This window comes from Myxocyprinus asiaticus, chromosome 42 (genome assembly GCF_019703515.2).
Source record: "Myxocyprinus asiaticus isolate MX2 ecotype Aquarium Trade chromosome 42, UBuf_Myxa_2, whole genome shotgun sequence".
NCBI classification, from domain to species: Eukaryota; Metazoa; Chordata; class Actinopteri; order Cypriniformes; family Catostomidae; genus Myxocyprinus; species Myxocyprinus asiaticus.
Window position 1 is genome coordinate 10,823,387 of NC_059385.1, and position 21,243 is coordinate 10,844,629.

At 44.3% G+C, this 21,243-nt stretch overlaps 1 protein-coding gene across 5 annotated transcripts in view; it reads right to left on the reverse strand.

Annotated features, from left to right (window-relative positions):
* LOC127432391 (relaxin receptor 2-like) overlaps positions 1–20,859 on the reverse strand; it is a 72,314-nt gene extending 51,455 nt beyond the window's left edge. For 4 of the 5 annotated variants that reach the window (XM_051683414.1, XM_051683416.1, XM_051683415.1 and 1 more), the window contains exon 1: positions 20,568–20,859. In XM_051683414.1, coding sequence (XP_051539374.1) covers positions 20,568–20,655 — 88 coding nt within the window. In that variant the 5' untranslated portion in view covers positions 20,656–20,859. Of the gene's footprint in view, positions 1–18,767; positions 18,854–20,567 lie in introns of all 5 variants that reach the window. The other variant, XM_051683417.1, reaches the window with a different exon arrangement.
* Positions 20,860–21,243: the final 384 nt, after the last annotated feature.

Sequence of the window (21,243 nt, forward strand, 5' to 3'; positions counted from 1 at the left end):
CCAATCCGGCGACACCGAGGACTTTGCCCAGCAGTTCTCAGCGGTGAAGCAGCAGACAGAGGTTATCCAGCACATCCTGCCCCGGTGCGGCTCAAGATCCCGCACCCCATCTGCTTGTCACCAAGGGCGTCCCCCTGCAGTGACTGCACCGGCTCCGCCACAGCCCGCCCCTGCAGCCCGGCCCCGGCGTGGAGCCCACCGCAGGAAGCAGACGCCACCCGTCTCGCGGCCGCCAAGAACCCCGAAGCGCCCCTGAGATGGGAGACCCAGGGACAACGAAACCCGCTGCTCTGTAGCTGGTATGCAGACCACTCCATCCCCCGGTCGAGGGCTGGGAGGAGAATCTTTTGTTACCTTTGCATTTAATTGCGCTGCATGCCCAAATAGCTGCAGTACCCAAGAGTTCAGAAAGAGCGGTTTCCTTGTTCCCTGTGTCACAGATCCGGTGTGCACGGCCGTCATCACGACCACCGTCCACCACTCTATTTGGCAGGTTTGGCAGGTTTGGCGCTCCAGCGGCGGTCTCCCCGCCCCTGAATGCCCAGCTGTGGCACAAATCTGCCCCCGATGTGACAGTCTCCACGGGTCACGAGGACAGGTCTCTTCCTCCCCTGTCCCAGTCTGTTCCGGGGGTGGTCACAAGGAGCCAGGTAAGTACTTTGATGTCCCTGAACTCAGCACGGCCGCGACATGGTGTGGCACCTCAGGCTCCGCCCCACCGCGAGGCCCCACCTGCCAGTACGTCTGATGAGATTGTCCCTCCGGCCGAGATGAAGAAGGGGTTTTACAGACCCTACTTCATTGTACCGAAAAAAGGCGGTGGGTTACGGCCAATCTTGGACCTGCGAGTACTGAACCGGGCTTTACACAGACTCCCGTCCTAGATGCTGATGCAAAGACACACTCTAGCGAGCGTCCGGCATCAAGACGGCAGTAGACCTGAAGGACGCATACTTCCACGTCTCGATTCTACCTCGACACACACCCTTCCTGCGGTTTGCATTCGAGGGTCGGATGTATCAGTACAAGGTCCTCCCTTTCGGTCTGTCCTTGTTCCCTTGCGTCTTCATGAAGGTCGCAGAGGCAGCCCTTGCCCCGCTAAGGGAAGTGGGCATTCGCATCCTCAACTATCCTGATGATTGGCTAATCCTAGCTCACTCTCGGGATGTGTTGTGTGCACACAGGGACCTGGTGCTCTCGCACCTCAGCCGACTAGGGCTTCGGGTCAACTGGGAAAAGAGCAAGCTCCTCCCGGTTCAGAGCATCTCTTTTCTCGGTTTGGAGTTGGACTCAGTCTTGTTGACGGCGCGCCTCACGAACGAGCGCGCACAGTTGGTGCTGACCTGTTCAAAGGCATTCAAACAGAAAACAGCGGTTCCACTGAAATTTTTTCAGAGGCTCCTGGGGCATATGGCATCCTAAGCGGTGGCCACTCCGCTTGGGTTGATGCATATGAGACTGCTTCAGCACTGGCTTCACTGACTCGAGTCCCAAGATGGGCATGGCACCGCGGGACACATCGCATGGTCATCACGCCAGTCTGTCACCGCCTCTTCAGCCCTTGGACCGACCTCATGTTTCTACGGGCAGGTCTTCAGGCGCGTCATTGTCACAACAGACGCCTCCAAGACGGGCTGGGGCGCCGTTTGCAATGGGCACGCAGCCGCCGCCGCCTTCTGGATGGGCCCGCGGCTGCGTTGGCTCATCAACTGCCTCGAGTTGCTGGCAATTCTGCTCACCCTGCGGAGGTTCCGGCCGTTGATCTAGGGCAAGCACGTGTTAGTTCGGACAGACAACACGCAACGGTAGCATATGTCAACTGCCAAGGCGGTCTGCGCTCTCGTTGTATGTCACAACTCGCCTGCCGTCTCCTCCTCTGGAGTCAGCAGCACTTCAAGTCGCTGCGAGCAATTCACATCCCGGCGACCTCAACACTGCAGCGGACGCACTGTCATGGCAGGTTACCCTCAGGGGAGAGTGGATACTCCACCCTCAGGTGGTCCAGCTGATCTGGAGTCAATTCGGACAGGCACAGGTAGACCTGTTCGCCACCCAAAAATCCTCCCACTGCCCGCTCTGGTACGCCCTGACCAAGGCATCTCTCGGTATAGACGTGCTGGCACACAGCTGGCCCCCTGGACTGTGCAAATATGCATTTCCCCCAGTGAGCCTACTTGCACAGACACTGTGCAAGGTCAGGGAGGACAAGGAGCATGTCGTCCTGGTAGCACCCTACTGGCCCACCCAGATGTGGTTCTCGGACCTCATGCTCCTCATGACAGCCCCCCCCCAGCGAAGGACCTTCTTTCTCAGAGACAGGGCACCATCTGGCACCCGTGACCAGACCTCTGGAATCTCCATGTCTGGCCCCTGGATGGGACGCAGAAGACCTAAGCGGTCTACCACCCACAGTGGTAGACATGATCACTCAGGCTAGGGCCCCCTCTACAAGGCGCCTGTATGCCTTTAAGTGGCGTCTGTTCGCTAAGTGGTGTTCTTCCCGACGGGAAGACCCCCAGAGATGCGCAGTCGGATCGGTGCTTTCCTTCCTGCAGGAGAGGTTGGAAGGGCGGCTGTCCCCTTCCACCTTGAAGGTGTACGTAGCCGCTATAGCAGCACACCACGACACAGTGGCCGGTAAGTCCATAGGGAAGCACGACCTGATCATCAGGTTCCTGAGAGGCGCCAGGAGGCTGAACCCCTCCAGACCGCACCTCGTTCCCTCATGGGACTTCTCTGTAGTTCTTCAGGGTCTACAGAGAGCCCCTTTGAGCCTTTTCAGTCAGCTGAGCATAAGACACTCTCCTTGAAGACTGCCCCCCTGACTGCGCTCACTTCCATCAAGAGGGTAGGAGACCTGCAAGCGTTCTCTGTCAGTGAAATGTGCCTGGAGTTCGGTCCGGGCTACTCTCATGTGATCTTGAGACCCCGACCGGGCTATGTGCCCAAGGTTCCCACTACCCCTTTTAGGGACCAGGTGGTGAGGAGGCAGACCCAGCCCTGTCGTTGCTGTGTCCGGTGCGCGCTTTACGCATCTATTTGGATCGCACGCAGAGCTTTAGGATCTCTGAGCAGCTCTTTGTCTGCTTTGGTGCACAGCAGAAAGGAAGCGCTGTCTTCAAGAAGAGGATTGCCCACTGGCTCATTGACGCCATAGCTATGGCAAATCACACCCAGGATGTGCCGCTCCCGGTAGGGCTACAAACCCATTCTACCAGGGGTGTTGTGGCCTCCTGGGCCCTGGCCAGGGGTGCCTCTCTAACAGACATTTGCAGAGCAGCGGGCTGGGCAACACCCAACACCTTTGTGAGGTTCTACAACCTCCGGGTGGAACCGGTTTCATCCCGGGTAGTGGCACGCAATACAAGCGGATAAGCCTGGGATAGCCGGCTGGTTGTATCGCTTACACAAAAGCGCCTTTCACCTACTCTGAGCTGAAGATGTGTGCCATTAACTCCCAGTAGTGTTCACAAACTATGTTCCCTGGTTGACTTCCTCCGAGCCCTGTGGCAGTCGAGTTTTCGGAGAGACTCGCTGCCGGCCCAGTACACGTGCTAACTAAAAGCCCTGTTCTGGGGTAGGTGCTCCGCATGTGGCGGTTCCCTGTAGGCAACCCCATGCGATGTATATCTTCCACTAATTCGTTTCCCTGTTGGCAAACTGTGTCTTCCTTGGGCAGAGGCCCCTCTGACACAGTCTCCATGTTTGTAGTAACTCCTCCCCCGTTGGGTAGGACCTACCATGAGACTTCTCCACATGATCGGCAAGACCATGTGACGTATTTTCCACTTAAATATCCCCCCTCTCTCTGGGCGAGGTGTGGTCTCCACGGTGTCCTCCCCTTGGGAGGGACACCCCCCGACTAGACCTGGTTGGCCCAGTCGGATAATCCCCCTTTTTTTAGGGAGTGGAAAAAAAGAAGGGGAAAAGAGGCCACGACTGGGCTAGCCTGTCTCTATCTTTTGGGTAGTCGACTTGTCCTCAAAGGGCCGTTCGACATTATTTAACTATGTTAGGGGAAGTTACGTGTCGGCCTGGTGCGCTGGCTACGAGGCACACAGTTGTCTGCCCGTCACACACCGCCAGTTCACATAACACAGTTCAGCCAGTTGCGGCGTTTTGTATAGAGACATCGACACAACGTCGAGTGAGTGAAAGATAGGGAACGTCATGGTTACTTGCATAACTTCCGTTCCCTGATGGAGGGAATGAGACGTTGTGTCCCTCCTGCCACAACGCTGAACTACCCGCTGAAATGGCCGGACCTTGTCCCGGCTCCTCAGCATAAAACCTGAATGAGTGGTTGCATACCAGCTCCTTTTATACCTGTATGTTCGGGGGAGTGGCATGCAAATACCACTCGCCAATTTTCATTGGCCTTTTATCAAAGACCAGAGGTGTCTCGGGCTCCCAAGAGTGACCCCTAGTGTCACTACATTGTCACAACGTCTCGTTCCCTCCATCAGGGAACGGAGGTTACGCAAGTAACCATGCCGCTTTTGTGTATGAGATACCACTAAAATATCTCGTGGTCTATTCTATACCATATGTTTTTATGGGAGACATTATTCTGATGTTACAGAAAATTAATTTAATTGGACAAAAGGAGTTCAAAGGTGCTGATATTTCAAATACAAGTAATTAGATATATCATTGTTTGTATAACTCTGCTTGTCTGTTATATCTTGTATGTTAAAAGCAATATATCATTTGCAATCATGCTGTTGTACTGAATATCAGCATGGCAGTGATTCACTGTTGGTACAAGGCCATAGCCCACAGTGCCAACAGAACTCTTGCTTGTGATATTGCTTAATTTTCATATATGAAAAGATTAATTACTACAGCAAACCCCACAGTTGTGCACTCTAATGTGTACTGAGGCACATTGATTATGAAATCAACTTCGTAAGACTTAAGTAATTGGGCTCTTTCCGTCAGCCAGACGTGTACTGTTCCAGTCTGGCCATTAAATTGTTATTTGTGACATTTTTTTATTAAGCCTCTTTGGAAAAAACAGTGTAGAGTCAGCTTCCCTAAATAAACTCAATAAAGAAATCACCTTCAAGCATAAACATATAAACAAGTCTCCTTCATACAACCTCAAGTCAGGTACACTTACTTTAGTAACAATATACAAGGATAATGAGGAAGGGAGAAGCCAAATCCAGTCCTAAACACAAAAAGTTTCTTAAAATCAAATTTTAGTTTTACTTCACTTTGTTTTTAGTTTAGTGCTTGATTGCTTCTTTCTTTAAAAAAAAATAAATAAAAGTTTTTCCTTTTTGGAAAAACTGCCCCCAGATTTATTTTACTTCTAAAATAAAATGTCTTGCAAGCTTGCAAGAAAAAAAAGAGAAAAAAAAGACACATAGCACTGTTCTGTCAAAAAATATAGTATATAATTCACTTGGAATGTGTCAAAGACGCTTTTCTCTTTGCATCAAAATATCTGAGCTGTGCCAGTATTCCAATTTGTTTCTCAGTGGACAGTGGATTGTTTATTAACTGTGATAAGCCAAACTTGAATCTGTGACTTCCCTTTAGCTATTTAATGCCCATTTACAGCAGAGGTTACATATTTACATAAATATCTGAAATCAATGTTTGTGCTCATCAGGGCTCAAAGCAACTTGCTCAAACAAACAAATTATCTCATTACAGACACCATTACTAATCAGGATAATCGCAGCAAATTCATTAAATATTTGTGTCCAGAACAAGCTTTTTAAAGCAGAAAAACAATTTGTTGGTTAATGGGCACACATGCGGCATGCAGTGCACATCATGAAAAACAGCTATTTAACAGCCAAAGTTGATGAAGTGGCCAAATGTCAGATTAGTTAACCAAGAGAAAGGACACAAAGCTTCCTGTTCTGACATGTTGCAATAAAAAATGCTTTTACTGCCTGGCTGCGGTCTTAATGGAACAGTTGTCACTGGTGTGGAACGTACTACTGAAAATGTAGACAGTGTATTTGTAAACATTCAAAAATAAATCCAAAATTAAACAAATATGAACTAAAATAATTTTATGATGACATGAGTGCCACAATGTGGAGATCATATGATCAGCTGAATATTACTCACTTTATCTCGACAGTTAATCCCCTATTTTAATCCCCTAATCTTGATAATTCAATCCCCTGTAATTTGACATTTTCAGATGCGCAATAAATAGCGCATTTCTTAAATGGCATCGGTAACTGAAAACTTTAGCTTTTATGTGATGCTAAATCTGCACCGATAGGTTTCAGACCAACATGAAAACAAAAATTCCTCAGCACCCATTTAAAACACAAGTCAGGTTTCAAAAAAGTGGAAGGTAAGGACTACATTTTAAGTATTCATGCTTCAACACTAACAACTTCAAAAAACACAATGATACTTTGCAGACATTGCAACCTATGGCTGACAGAGAAAATGGGTTCTCTTTCATCACCTCGTGTACGAAATCCACCTATGGAAAGGGCATCCGTACCTGACCTCTACAGAAGCATCCAATTGCACGAAGTCTGGCTAGACAGACAGAAGCGCATGACCCCAAACTTTCCAACTCTGATGGGGGAAACGGTGATGACGACGCACTCCTGGGTGCCTCCCGGGGCAAGGTCTCTCTCAGCTGGGCCGATCAAAGCAACCCGGCGTTCCCTGAGGACATTTTCTCAGGGGATCCCTCGTTCGCCAATGAGCCAGCTGGTTCTGGTGACGAGGATGATGCAGGCCTTCTCGAGGGTTCGGAGGACGAGGAGGCCATCCCGTCTTCCATGACTCCCCAGGCTAACGCCCCCATGGCCTTACCCCAGTCCGTCCTCATCGAGGTAAGGGGGCGGGTCCTTACCGGGCATAGGTCACGCGCTTCTGTCTGTCTAGCCAGACTTGGTACAATTGGATGCTTCAGCAGAGGTCAGGTACGGATGCCCTTCCCATAGGTGGATCTCGAACACGAGATGTTTCAGAGAACTGGGGCTATGCTAGTAACTTATTGTTTTACTGCCATGATCTAATTAAGATACAGTTTTTGCATGCAGTATACCCATGATTAAATTAAAATAAAAAGTAAATTGGCTTGATTAAAGCATACTTGAGCTGTGCTACAAATTTCTCACCTCCTCTTTAATCCCTCATTCCACAACAAAGCAGCTATAATACAAGTAATCAGACCAGGGCCAGCCCATCGAGGCCTGTTATATCTGGCCACTTTCAGTATCATGTTAGCAGCTAGCCTGAAATGCAGAATGTAAAGCGAGGTCTAAGATGTTTTATGGTGGTGTCTCTGAGCATAGTTGGGGTTGGGATCAGGCAGAAGAAAATCTGAGTGTAACAGTAAAAGGATGGGCAAGGAGGAGGTGGGAACCGACTGAACAGTCAACATAAAGTTTAATGTAAAACTCAGAATAAAACAAACATAAACAAACACATGCAGCTTGGCCGCATGTGTCTCCCTCTCTCTCGAACTGGCATCTTCGGCCCCCCTTTATCTCGATCTCCCTTCTGATCAGCTGATTCAGTGCCAGCCGTGCACCCTCACGGCCCGGCCATGCCCTCCTCCTTGTCACACTCCTCCCCCACCTGATTCAGGCCGGGGCGCCACTGTACTGACCTGCTCCCCTTCCCATCTCTGGAGGGGAGATGCTGCCATTCTGTCAGCCAGTGGTCCACCCCACCTCCTGGGAACCTGGGGGAGAGACGAGGGGAGGTGTGGGGAGAGGGAAAGGATGAGCGGGAGACAAACACAGAGAGAGAGAGAGAGAGAGAGAGAGAGAAAAACTTGCTCGCCGTTCCCCTGATACGCTGTCACCCGTCCTCAACCGCTCCTCCACCCTCTGGCGGATGACAGCTCGCTCCTCCCCCAGTGGACAGCAGCGAGCCATTCAACCTCTGGTGGATGGAGCCACTCCTTCCCTTCTCGGCAGATGGCAGTGGTTCCTCCGGCTCTCAGCGGATGGCAGCTGTTCCTCTGGCTCTCAGCGGCTGGCAGCGACCCCTCCGTCCTCAGGCAGACGGCCACAGCTGCTCCTCTGGCGGATGGCAGTGGCAAGGCCTCCTCCTTCCCGGGTCTTGTCACCAATGTAACAGTAAAAGGATGGGCAAAGAGGAGGTGGGAACCGGCTGAACAGCCAACATAAAGTTTAATGCAAAATTCAACATAAAACAAACATAAACAAACACACAAACATGCAGCATGGCCACATGCGTCTCTCTCTCTCTCTCTCTCGAACTGGTGTCTCCGATTTATCTCACTCTCCCACTGATCAGCTGATTCAGTGCCGGTGTTCTGACAATCTGTGCTACCTGCTCAGGATGTGCTACCAGCAGTAAAAACAGTGATATATAAAGTTAAAAGATGGGTAGCACATGTCGGGAGGCACGGGAGAACCTGTCAGTATGTACTACAACAGCATGAAATGTGTTAAAAACCTAGGTAGCACATCTTGTCAGTCAGATAATACCTATCAGGATGTGCTACCAGCATAACTATCAGATAGTGTGATATGGTGTGAGGATGTACTAAGCCTTAACCCTACACCAAAGCCTAACCCCAACCCTAAAACTATGCCAATATTGTAACGAGTCAGGAGAGAATGGGAGGCATCCGACGGACAAGGCTGGCAATGCTAGCTCTGGGATGGACGAGGTTTCCAGCTCATTGGCCATAGCAGGTATGGGAGTTGACTCATTGGACGTGGCAGGTGGGGGCATTGGCTCGTTGGCCGTGGCAGGCATGGGCTCATTAGCCGTGGCAGGCATGGGCGTTGGCTTATTGGCCAACATGGGCAGACACTTGGAAACAAAAGCCTTTCTCCTCCTCCTCCTCTGGGAGGCCAAAGTTGGCAACACAGGCTCTGGGACAGTCGAGGCTGGCAATGCAGGCTTTGGGATGGATGAGGCTGGCAACCCAGGCTCTGGGACGGATGAGGCTGGCAACGCAGGCTCTGGGATGGACGAGGCTGGCAATGCAGGCTCTGGGATGGACGAGGCTGGCAACGCTGGCTCTGGGATGGACGAGGCTGGGAACGCTGGCTCTGGGATGGACGAGGCTGGGAATGCTGGCTCTGGGACGGACGAGGCTGGCAACGCTGGCTCTGGGATGGACGAGGCTGGGAACGCTGGCTCTGGGATGGACGAGGCTGGGAATGCTGGCTCTGGGACGGACGAGGCTGGCAACGCTGGCTCTGGGACGGATGAGGCTGGCAACGCTGACTCTGGGACGGACGAGGCTGGCAACGCTAGCTCTGGGATGGACGAGGCTTCCAGCTTGTTGGCTGTGGCAGGTATGGGCGTTGACTCATTGGACGTGGCAGGTGGGGGTGTTGGCTCATTGGCCGTGGCAGGCGTGGGCGTTGGCTCATTGGCCGTGGCAGGCGTGAGTACTGACAAGCTGTGAGAAAGGGTCTTCATGACCCTACGCACCGACATTAGTGGTGGATAATTGAACTTGGAAACAAGGGCCGCGGGAGGCTTGGCTGTGACATGGCATGGAGTAGACTTAAACTTGGCGGTGACATGGCGTGGAGCAGACTCAGGCATAGCTGTGACATGGCATGGAGCAGACTCAGGCGTAGCTGTGACATGACATGGAGCAGGCTGAGGTTTGACTGTGACATGGTATGGAGCAGGCTGAGGTGTTGTTGTGACATGGCATGGAGCAGGCTGAGGCATGGCTGTGACATGGAGTGGATCGGACCCATGCGTGGAAGACTCGGAAACCAGAACCGGGATTGAGAGAGGAGGATCCTCTGAAGTGAATGTCTCTAATATTAACTCCACATATTCCTCCCATGTATAATCTCCGGTCTCTGGCAATTCCCTCCACTTGTGAGCTATGAGTCCAATCTGATACAGGGATTTCAGGTGGGAATCGGTAAATCCCGTGTATCTGGCGACAGTGCTAAACAGATGAGAGTATTCCCTAATTGGTAAGTTCGCTCGGCTCAACTGGATAAAGGGTGCTGCTAGATCCATTTCGGAGGGGTCAGTCTTTCTGTAACGAGTCAGGAGAGAATGGAGGATCTAAATGCAGCGTCTTTAATAAAACAAAAGTAAACCAGGCAACTCAGAACATAAGAAACAAAACACAGGGAACAAAGTACAGAGCACAGCGTAATACATGTGAAGACTGACAAAGGAAACAGAGAAAACAAGGGCTTAAATACACAGGGGCAAACAAGGGAACGAGGAATACCTGTGGAAACAATCAGGGGAAAACCAATCATAAAATGAAACTACAAAAGGACTACAAACTAACAGGAAACAGGAATATGGGAACTAAACAAGAATTTCAACATAAAAGTCAATACAAAAAACAGGGAATATGTGACAAATATAGTATTGGTAGAACATCCTGATAGGTAGCATATATTTTCAGGACACTGGCCGTGCACCCTCATGGCCTGGCCGTGCCCTCCTCCTCGTCACACTGGGCCTTGACCAAGGTCAGGGAAAGAAATGTTAAAATCGGTATAGAAATCCAAAAGAACCACAGAGGACCTCTACTTGTTTCCGACACGTTTCATCTGCTGGAACTCTTATTTTGTGGCATAGACCTTTATTACAGGAGGTTTTATGCAACATGGAAAAGCAAACAATGTCAGTCTGGAAATCTATTTATTTGAATTGTAAAACCCAGATGCACATTTTTAGTCTCCCAGGAGAGTGAACGATATCTGTGGTTAAGAAGGAACTGAATACATACTACTCAACACACTTTTCTGCTGAAAACTCCCATAGAAGTGTTGCAAAAGGATTGAAGAGCAGAAAATGTATCTGTATGCTTCCCATTTAAACTTAAAACCAAAAAGTTAGTTCTTTTTTATCACTTTTAAAATTAAACTTGAAATTTGAAATGTATATTGCCAATATTACCATAATCTAGGCTTAACTATATGCCAAATGATTAACTTGACATAGTCTGAAGCATTTTCTCTTTCCCAGTCGATAAACCTTTTTTGTGCTACCCCAACTACCCAATTAAATGGTTAGTTGCATTTTATTATTTGCATATAGTGCTGTTTTTTTACGTTATTCCAAGGCCCTATCAGAACAAACCTCTATGCCCATTTTTGGGTCATGACCCACCAAAGAAACACTCCTCTATAGTTAGCCAAATTCCTGTTTACATTACATTTGCATTATGCATTCAGACAAACTAATTCTTCTTTGAAGAACTGGAAATTATGTCACAAACTCGCCCAATGATATATTACAAAAAACAATAAACCTAATTTATGAGACAAGTAAATGGGTTAAGATACGACAAACAAACCAAAGGCATGTTTCACTGAGGCATCTGCAAAAGAGCATATCATCTGAAAATCCTCCTAGTATACTGTGCACAAACATCTGATAAACATCTTAAAAATACAGATACACATACAGTTTAAATCATAAACGTCACAGACATCTGCTAAAAGCAAATTAGGTTAGTATGAGTCTTTTTTTCTTCTTTTTTTGGGGGGGATTTTCTCCCCTTTTCTCCCCAATTTTGGCATGCCCAATTCCCAATGGCTCTAAGTCCTCGTGGTTGCGTAGTGATCCGGGTGGCGGATGTGTCTGAGTCAATCCGCGCATCTTATCACGTGGCTTGTTGAGCGCATTACCGCGGAGACCTAGCGCGTTTGGAGGCTTCATGCTATTCTCCACGGCATTCACGCACAATTCACCACGCGCCCCACCGAGAGTGAACCACATTATAGTGACCACGAGGAGGTTAACCCAACGTGACTCTACCCACCCTAGCAGTCAGCGATGAGTCTTTTTTTACATATCAACCTTATTTAAAAATTTAAATGTTCTGACATAAAATAAAGAAGGAATAATAAAGATATCCAGCTGTAATGTAAGCAAATCTGTGGCAATGATCCTGATAACCCCTTTTTAGAACAGATTCCATTGCTTCCGAGGAAGAACACAAAATTCTTTTGAAATATTATCAAATCATACTCGGATAACATGGCTCATCAGGTTTTGCACAAACTTGTAGAGTCCATGCCAGCTTGAGTGTATGCTGTAATTAAAGTAAAAGGGGCATAACAAATTCTAGGAAATTCTGAAACTCATGTTCTTTTTTTAATTAAACCTTTCTCTCAAACTGCTTACGCTGATAATATAATTTGTAATAAAAAAATTGTAGTAAAGTACAGTGGCACGTTATGTATACTATGTATACTGTGCTTGTATACTGTGCTTAATTCAATTCAGTGCAATTGCCTCTAACTGTTCAGTTTGTATATTGTGTAATATGCATTGTGTAACATGCAAACTGTGTAAACATCTGTGTATTGTTATTCTGTATAGAGTTAAATTGTTATTCTGTATAATGTTATATTGTTGTTCTGTATATTGCTAATTGTCATTCTGTTATTCTGTACACTGTTATATTGTTATTCTGTACATTGTTATATTGTTTTTCTGAACATTGTTCTTCTGTTGAGTGTACTTATACTTACTGTATTTACATGTATGGCTGCAATGTCTGGACCATGCACATAAGCTTTTCACATATCATTTCATTTGTGTAATTGCATAGTGACAATAAAAGTGAGTTGAGTTGAGTTAAAATAATAAAAAAACAGAAGCGTTTTGACTAGTGCTCTCAGACTGTATGAGTGCTATCAGCGTACTGGAACAAAAGGTAATGCAGCAGAAACAAATCAAAGAACACCAAAGAATGGGAATCTACTCTAAAGAAAGGATGAGGAGCTAGACATTCCACAAACAGAGAAGAGTGCATATACTGTATGACAATATGACACAGATTAACAGGCCAAGTACATTAAATGACAATGCAGAGCAGACTGATGAGTAAAAAAAAAAAAGTTGACACGAACATCTGGAAAGAGGGTCATAGGACTGAACACGACAATGGCAATAGGCTTTTTAAGGTGATGTTGCCAGGAAACTAACACACTAATGCGGTGAGATACTGGCCAACCATTCTCTCCATAGAGAAATTGATTTGAAGCAATACTGTATAAACACTCAAAGCAAGCCTAGGTATAGGAAATAGCGAATCAACTATACTGAATGCCACAGACATGGAAAGAGGGGGGCGTGAGACATGTACGTGAAAATTTTATGTATAAATCTGTGATAATTCTGATCTGTCGCACCATGACAGCGCAAACGTAGGAAAAGAGCCTTGCTGGTGTTCATTTGTTAAGGCTTGTCACAGTGAAATGAACGGCTGTCACACCTGTCTCACATAATCCCAATACAAATCAGGGCCACGCAACACTGTCAATCTGTTTATGGTTCCATAAGAGGCTAAGTCCTTACCTGAATGCCTCAAAAAATCAATGGAAAGTACAAACTTGCCTCATGGCAATGTATAGTCTACCTATAACCAGGAGTTTAATAGAGTAGGGGCCAGTGTAAGCACAACACTTAAAGTCATAACTGAAGCTTGATGCACAACAAATGAACATCTGATTAAACAGTGTTCCCGCACAGCTTCATTAGTAGTCAACCTGCTGCAGGTCAGGTCAGGTCTTTGACATTGCCCTTTTGATGTGCATTGTCAGATAAACACCAGTGAATCTCTCTTGCTCTCTCTCCAAACACTCTTTTTTACTTTCTCACTCTAAGCTGAGTAAGGAAAGAAATATGGTGATAAGAAGAATTTATGTTACATTAATAATCTTTTAATTACCTTTTAAGAACCGTATGAACCATACAGCCAAGTCGGTAACAGCAAAAAAAAAATCTTTTTTTTTTTGCTGTTGTTATAAACATTTTTATTGATTCCATCTACAAAAACCAATAAACACAACATAAAATGCAGAATCAATTATATAAATTAAACCCCTCCCCCCGAACATACCCGACAAAAAAACGCATTACAGTGGTCTCTTAGAATTTTAACAAAAAATTAGAAACAAGCTAAAAAATATATACTTTCAAAAAACAAGAGTGCACATACACATCAAACTAAAAATTAAAATTTTTATTTAAAAATTAAAAAAAAAATTAAATTTTTTTTGGAGGGTTCTCCCCAAAAAATCCAAATATCCACCCCACTTCCTATTAAACAAATCCCACTTTCCCAACCTTCTATAGATCACTTCCTCAAATGCCGCAACCGCACTCATCTCCCCGCACCACTCCCGAAACGAGGGTGCCCCAGCCGTCTTCCACCCCCTGAGAATTATTCGCCTGGCCACCATAATTCTGGCCAGGACCCAACCTCTCAAATGGCTATCCCCAAAATTAATGACCTCCCCATCACCCAAAATGAGAATCAGAGTCTGGGGCAAAATGAAAACCACGTGTCCAACACATCACACATAAATCCCTGAATCTTCAACCAAAATTACTGTATTTTAACACATCCCCAAAAAACATGGGTTGTGTCCCCATCTTCTGATTGGCATTGCCAGTGTCTTTAAGACCAAGTCTATACAATCTAAAGGGTGTCCAATATAATCGATTCAAAATCTTAAATTGCATCAGACGCACCCTTGAATCTCTAGATGTAGACTTGACGTTTTTTAGAATCTTAGCCCACACTCCCTCCTCCAATACCAAATTTAAATCTCTCTCCCATAATCTCTCGAGAGAAGTTGAAGCTCCATCCCCCAGACGCTTAATTAACAGGGAGTAATACACTGATGCCTCATGACCTTTTCCAAAAGCAGTAATCATCACTTCTAGAGTATCTGCTAATTTAGGGGGGTGTATGCTACTCCCAAAAATAGTACAGTGCAGGTGGCGCAGCTGTAAGTACCTAAAGAACAGAGATCTAGGAATCCTGAAATGTTGGACCAAATTTTCAAACGATCTCAACACACAACTCTCATATAGGTCACCCCTCACAATCCACTCCGACCAGCAGAAAGGGGAATCACCAATACGCAACTTTGGGTTTAGCCATATGCACGAGGCAACATTTAAAAAAATGTCTGAATTAAACACTCTGGACATTTTTGTCCATAGTGTGTGCAGATGCGAGATGACGGGATGTGACTTAACTTCTCCAATTTGTTCAATAGAAAGGCTTTGTAATAGTAAAATAGGGGCAATAACTTTCTGTTCAATTCCAAACCAGGGAGGAGCTCTCTCAGGTGGAAGTGACCAATGAGCTAAATGTCTGAGACCGAATGCATAATAATAAAACAAAATCTTGGGTAGACCTAGCCCATCTTTGTCAATCGGCCTATGTAACTTATTGAAATGTAACCTGGGACATTTTCCATACCAAATGAAGGACTTCGCTTTACTATCAAATTGCTTAAAATAAGAGAGGGGGACATCTACAGGGAAAGATTGTAGTAGGTAGTTGAATTTTGGAATACAATTCATTTTAATAACATTAACCTTCCCAATCATCGATAAATGTAATGAAGCCCACCTACTCACATCACTCGAAAACCTTTTTATTAAAGGGTCAAAATTAACTCTGACTAAATCACATAATTTTGCTGGGAATAAAATGCCCAAATACTTAATGCCCTGTTTGGGCCATTGAAAGGCGCTCAGTTGAAAAGCTGTTACTGGGCAGTACGCAGTCAGAGCTAAAGCTTTGGATTTAGACCAATTAACCAATTAATATCCCGAAAATTTAGAAAAGGAATTAATAACTCTGTGGAGGCAAGGCATAGATCTCGTGGGGTCGGAGATGAATAATAAAATATCATCTGTGTAAAGTAAAATCTTATGCGCCATACCTCCCACCATCACCCCTGGAAAATCATCCTCCTTTCTTATCGTGGCTGCTAATGGTTCCAGGGCAAGACAGAACAATAATGGGGAAAGAGGGCAACCCTGCCGAGTGCCCCTGTTCAGAGTAAAATAATCTGAAATTAATCCATCTGTTTGTACCGCTGCTACAGGGTGTCTATAAAGTAACTTAATCCATCCAATAAAAGTATTTCCGAACCCATATATTTCCAAAATCTTAAAAAAATAATCCTATTCTACCATATCAAACGCTTTTTCGGCATCAAGTGAGATGGCAGTGACTGGAGTCTGATCATTCGCCACTGACCACATGACATTAATGAGATGCCTAATGTTGTCAGAAGAGCTGCGGCCCCAAATAAACCCCACCTGATCTATATGTATAAGAGATGTCATAACTTTACTTAACCGGTTAGCCAGAATTTTTGCCCAAATTTTTACATATAGCTGGATCAGGGAAATTGGACGGTAACTTTTACACTCGCTTGGATCTTTGTCCTTTTTAAGAATCAGACTGATCCGGGCTTGTGTCATGGTTGGTGGAAGCTTTCCATTCTTTAATTATTCCCTATAAAACTTCTAACAAAATTGGAGCAAGTTCTGTAGTATAAGATCTAGACAAATTCAGCAGCAAAGCCATCTGGCCCTGGAGACTTGCCTGTAGGCAGGGCCTTAATTACCTCACCAAGCTCCTCCAAGGTTATCTCAGAATCAAGAGAATTTTTTTGCTCAGTCGTCAGTTTAGGGAGTTCTAATGGTTCCACAAAATTTTTAATATCTTCATCAGTAGACGAAGACGTGGAACTATAAAGATCAAGATAGAATTCTTTAAAAGCATTATTAATATCAATGGCCGAGGTAAAAATTTCACCACCATCAGATTTCTCTGAGGGAATGGTAGAAAAAGACTCTCTCTGCTTTATATATCTAGCCAAAAGCTTCCCTGCTTTGTCTCCTGACTCAAAGTATGACTGTCTTAAACTCCACCTTCTCCGACAAAATAGTATTATATCTGTATTTCAAATGAGTCAATTCTCTGAGGCCATCAGAAGACATTCAGTGCTTCAGCTCTACCTCTGCACTTTTAATATTCTCTTCCAACTCCACGAGTTCTCGTGCTTTGGATTTTTTGGTGAATGAGGCATACTGTATGATCCGGCCCCTAAGAACTGCCTTAAGTGCCTCCCAAGCCACGCCCACAGAGGATACTGAGGACCAGTTGGTCGCCATATAAACACTGATTTCAGTCTTTAACATTTTTTGGAAATCAGGATGTTGCAAAAGGGATACATTAAAGTGCCAACTATATGAATTCTTTTTCTCCATATGTGGCAACACCACTAAACTCACCAGGGCATGATCTGAAACTAAAATGTTTCCAATTGAGCAATCAACAACAGATGAAATGAGGGACATAGATATATATAAAAAAATCTATTCTAGAATAAATCTTATGGACTGATGAAAAAAATGTATAGTCCATACCAGATGGGTTCAAAAGTCTCCAAATATCTGCAAGACCAAGATTTTTTTCACATCCTGTGAAACGTCACTGTTGCTCTAAGAGGCTTATACACTTTTGCTTCACTATGATCAAGGACTGAGTGCATCAAAAGATTAAAGTCTCCTCCCAATATTATATCATGAGGGGTGCCAGCGGCTTGCAACATCCCTTCAAGATCTATAAAAATGCCCTGATCTTCAGTGTTAGGTGCGTAAATATTAGCCAAAATCAACTTTTGCCCCCGAATTTCTCCTAAAACAATAATGACTCTTCCTAATTTATCTTTACTCTGTTTGAGACATTTGAATTGTAGATGTTTATTTATCAGTATAATGACTCCCCTACTGTTACTTGAGTCAGCACTAAAAAAAAACATGTCCACCCCAAATCTTCCCAAATTTTTCAGCTTCCTGCGGGGAAAGATGCATTTCTTGAAGAAATACTATATCATATTTCTTACGCTTAAGAAAAGAAATAACGTTCCTTCTTTTTATGGGGTGCCCCAACCCATTCACATTCCATGTGGAGAGCGATAACCTACTCATATTAACATTTGACATATTGATATAATAAAAAAATTAAAAATTAAAAATTGTGTGTCAAAAACAAGATTATACAGACCACATTCCCCATTACAGCAACAATCAAACCCCGAACTTCCCCCCGAACAAAACAAACTTAAAAAAGAAAAACGTGCTCATTAACCCCGTGCATGACAGCACCAACCGGCGTCAATCCCTCTAAACTCAAAAGGCCCATGTACGCATACGAGAGCCCCCGTGACAATTTTGCCATCAGATTGCTCAAGTCCGGTGCTTCTGCACAAATTTTGTGAGGCAAAATTACATAAAAGAAAATACTTTGTAAAACAGACCCCAGCCAACAGGCAGAATAAACACAAAGAACATGTAGATTCATTCACAGAACTGTCTCGAAGGTGTGTTCCTCCACAAAACAAATTCCAGCTGATAGAAAGCCGTTCAGTTTCCTCGGACAGACAATTGCTCAGTGAGCCGGCTGTTATGAGTGCAGCAGATGACGAACTCATTCTAATGTCCCTTAAAAATACTCCACAAAACAAACTCCAGCCAACAGGAAGCATAAGCACAAAGAAGAAACAGATTTATCCACAACTGTCCCGAAGCAGTGTTATTCCACAAAACAAGCTCCAGTCACTAGGCGGAACCCGCACAAAACAAAACAGGCATCCCGGTTTCTCGGATGATCAAGAGCCAAACTCACTCGGAGGCTGCGAAAAAAATAAAAAAATAGAAAAATTCCAAATTACACCATGACTTACTCAGCCTGTCAGCTTTATAAAAGACATCCTTTATGTGAGCATGTAGATATTTAGCGGTCATCCATAGTGTCCATTCTCAATCTGGCCAGGAACTTCAGTGTAAAAAACGATCTTCCGTCAATGCAAACGTTTCTTGAAGGAAGTGTCATTCCACAAAACAAACTCCAGCCACTAGGTGGAGCCAACGCAAAAAGAAACAAAAATGTGCCCATCTTCCTCAGATAATCAAGTCACTAAACAGCGAGTCAGTGCACTAATATAAGAAACATCAAATGGCTTACTCACTCCAATGTATTTATGAAGGAGAGTGGAGAGTGGAGAAGGAGATTACTCCGTTTGCTATTTCACTTCCTCTGCGTCCTGTATGGAGCCTGCCAAAATTCAAAATCGCAAAAATGGTTTTTAATAAGAACCTGGATGCTGCAAAGAACCATTAAATAAACTATATTTGTATTTGTGCAAAACCTAATATTCTTTTTCCTTCCATTTCTTCCTCTTTTTTGTTTTTTTTGTTTTTTTGAGTGAAGAGTAAAAAAAAAAATGAGTTTCTGCATGTTGGGTTTATTTATTTATTTTTTTTGTCTCTCTCTCTCTCTCTCTCTGACTAAAGCCTCTGTAATAAGATTCCTCTGTGACACTCAGATCCCCTGTATTGTTTGCCTGCACCACCTTATTTCACCTCTTTCTGACAGCACGTAGCTTAAGTAGCCCTACTTTTCTGAATGAGGGATATGGCTCTAAGTGGCTCTATTAAGGCCCAGATAAATAAACAGGGTTTGTCGAAACTTCTTTGTTTAAATAACAGCTTTATGCTTAAATTATAAGTTTAAACTTCAACATAACTGAGAGCTCCATTAGGTCTTCTGAGATATTAATGAGTATCATCAGAGCAATAAAATTCCATCACATACAACTTTATGTTCGCATTACCATATTTTAGCTAGGTTGTCGATAAAGTCTCATTTAAGTGTTGGGGTGACAATCACATTAAATCAAAATAAAAAGTGCAAAGATGTCCCAGATTCCCCTAATTCACCCTAAATAAAAAATTATAGTGAACAAATTTAATGAATACCAAACTTTGTTAGAGGAAAATAATGGCATTTAATGTTTTAAATATGTTGTGTACATGTTCACAGTTTATCCTTCATGAAGTCTGTATTTAAATGCTAAGCAAGGTTATTTCTTATTCAAAATATGTAGCCTCTGACTGACAACCTGTGTTAAAAACCGCAGTGCGCACTGGCTGGGATGCATTTTAATTTAGGCTTTGTGCTGAATGAAGCCACCTGAGTGAATCTGTCCACCATTTGTCCCATTACTGTGATAAATCAGATGCTTTAAAGTGTTGCACAGAAGTGGGGAGATAACAGATAACAGAACCACCATACCGTGACACCAAGAAGTCATATTATGTTTAGTTTTTGTTTTGTTTTTTCTGATAAGAGTTCCTTTAAGTCTCACAGAACGCCTAAACAAGTAAAATAGTGTAATGCCAAAGAACAGAATGTACTGCAAGAAGGGCCAAAAGTTCCTCAGAGGTCTGACACGAGCGTTTTCTTCTCAGAGCAATATATGCGTAGCGAAGACAGACACAATAGTTAAATGTTTTGTCTTGAACATTGGTAGTAGTAGGTACACAGCATGAGAGGCTAATAAATATATATATATAATGTATGAACAAATAGATCTTAATCACCCGTAGGCTATGTCGTAATGCGAATTCCATCTTAGTGGATTTGTTCAATTAAAAAAAAAAAAAAATTTTTTTAAATTCATCCACACAGCCACTGAATGAGTGCATAAATAATGGCAAGTAGCCCATATTACTAGGTTATTGTGTCACATAGACGTATGAGGGAGTTCTATTAAAGTTGATAGAAAATTGAGGAAACTGTTGCGGAATAATGAAAGAAAAGAAAAAAAAAACACTTCTTAAATTGTACAATTTGCTTCTAAAATAAACGTTGTAGTGTTGTGAAATTCCTTGGATGAATTCTTTTCGCTTGTATTGTTCTGAAAAGCGTCTGCTAAATGAACACGTATAAATGTAGGCTAACTGAACCGTAAATGATGTGTACTTACCTGCGTTTTCCATCCTGGAGGTCTGAATGAGAAGAATAAGGATGGTTAATTCCAGGAGAGTGCTCGAAGTACATTTGAAGGCTTTCATTATCAAGCATGTGTCCCTCACAGCAGTCCTCCCAAAGCATGCATGACCGACCAAAAACAGACTATTTCTAAATCAGATTACTTCAACGGAATATGCTCGCATGTGGCTTTCGGCAGGACTTCGAAGGGATAAATGTAACAGCATCGCGCGAGCGATCGGTCCAACTTGCCACGTTCTGTCACCTGCTCCGTTTACGGGACTCGGTGCGGGCTGAGAGGCGTGTTGAACTCTTTTGTTCCGTCCCTGCTCTTCTTAGAGCGGAGCCCTACATTATTCATTGAGAATTTCGTCATTGACGCGTGCTTTGGGTATTTTAAACACCTACGTATTAAAGCTAGAGGTCGTTGTTGTCATTATAGCAACACTTTTGTCACATTTCTGAGAGCAATAGTAAAAGACGAGAACGTGGGTTTGAGTTTTCAACGTGGATTTTTCACGCATTCGAAAATAATAAGTAACCAGAGAAGTCTCTTAGATTGAAACAGACAAAATGTTGATGTCTGGGTTACTGTTGACCATTTGAAGCATTGTTTTTAAGAAGTTTTTGTCTACATAAGTGCAGTTAAATAGATAGTTCACCTAAAAATG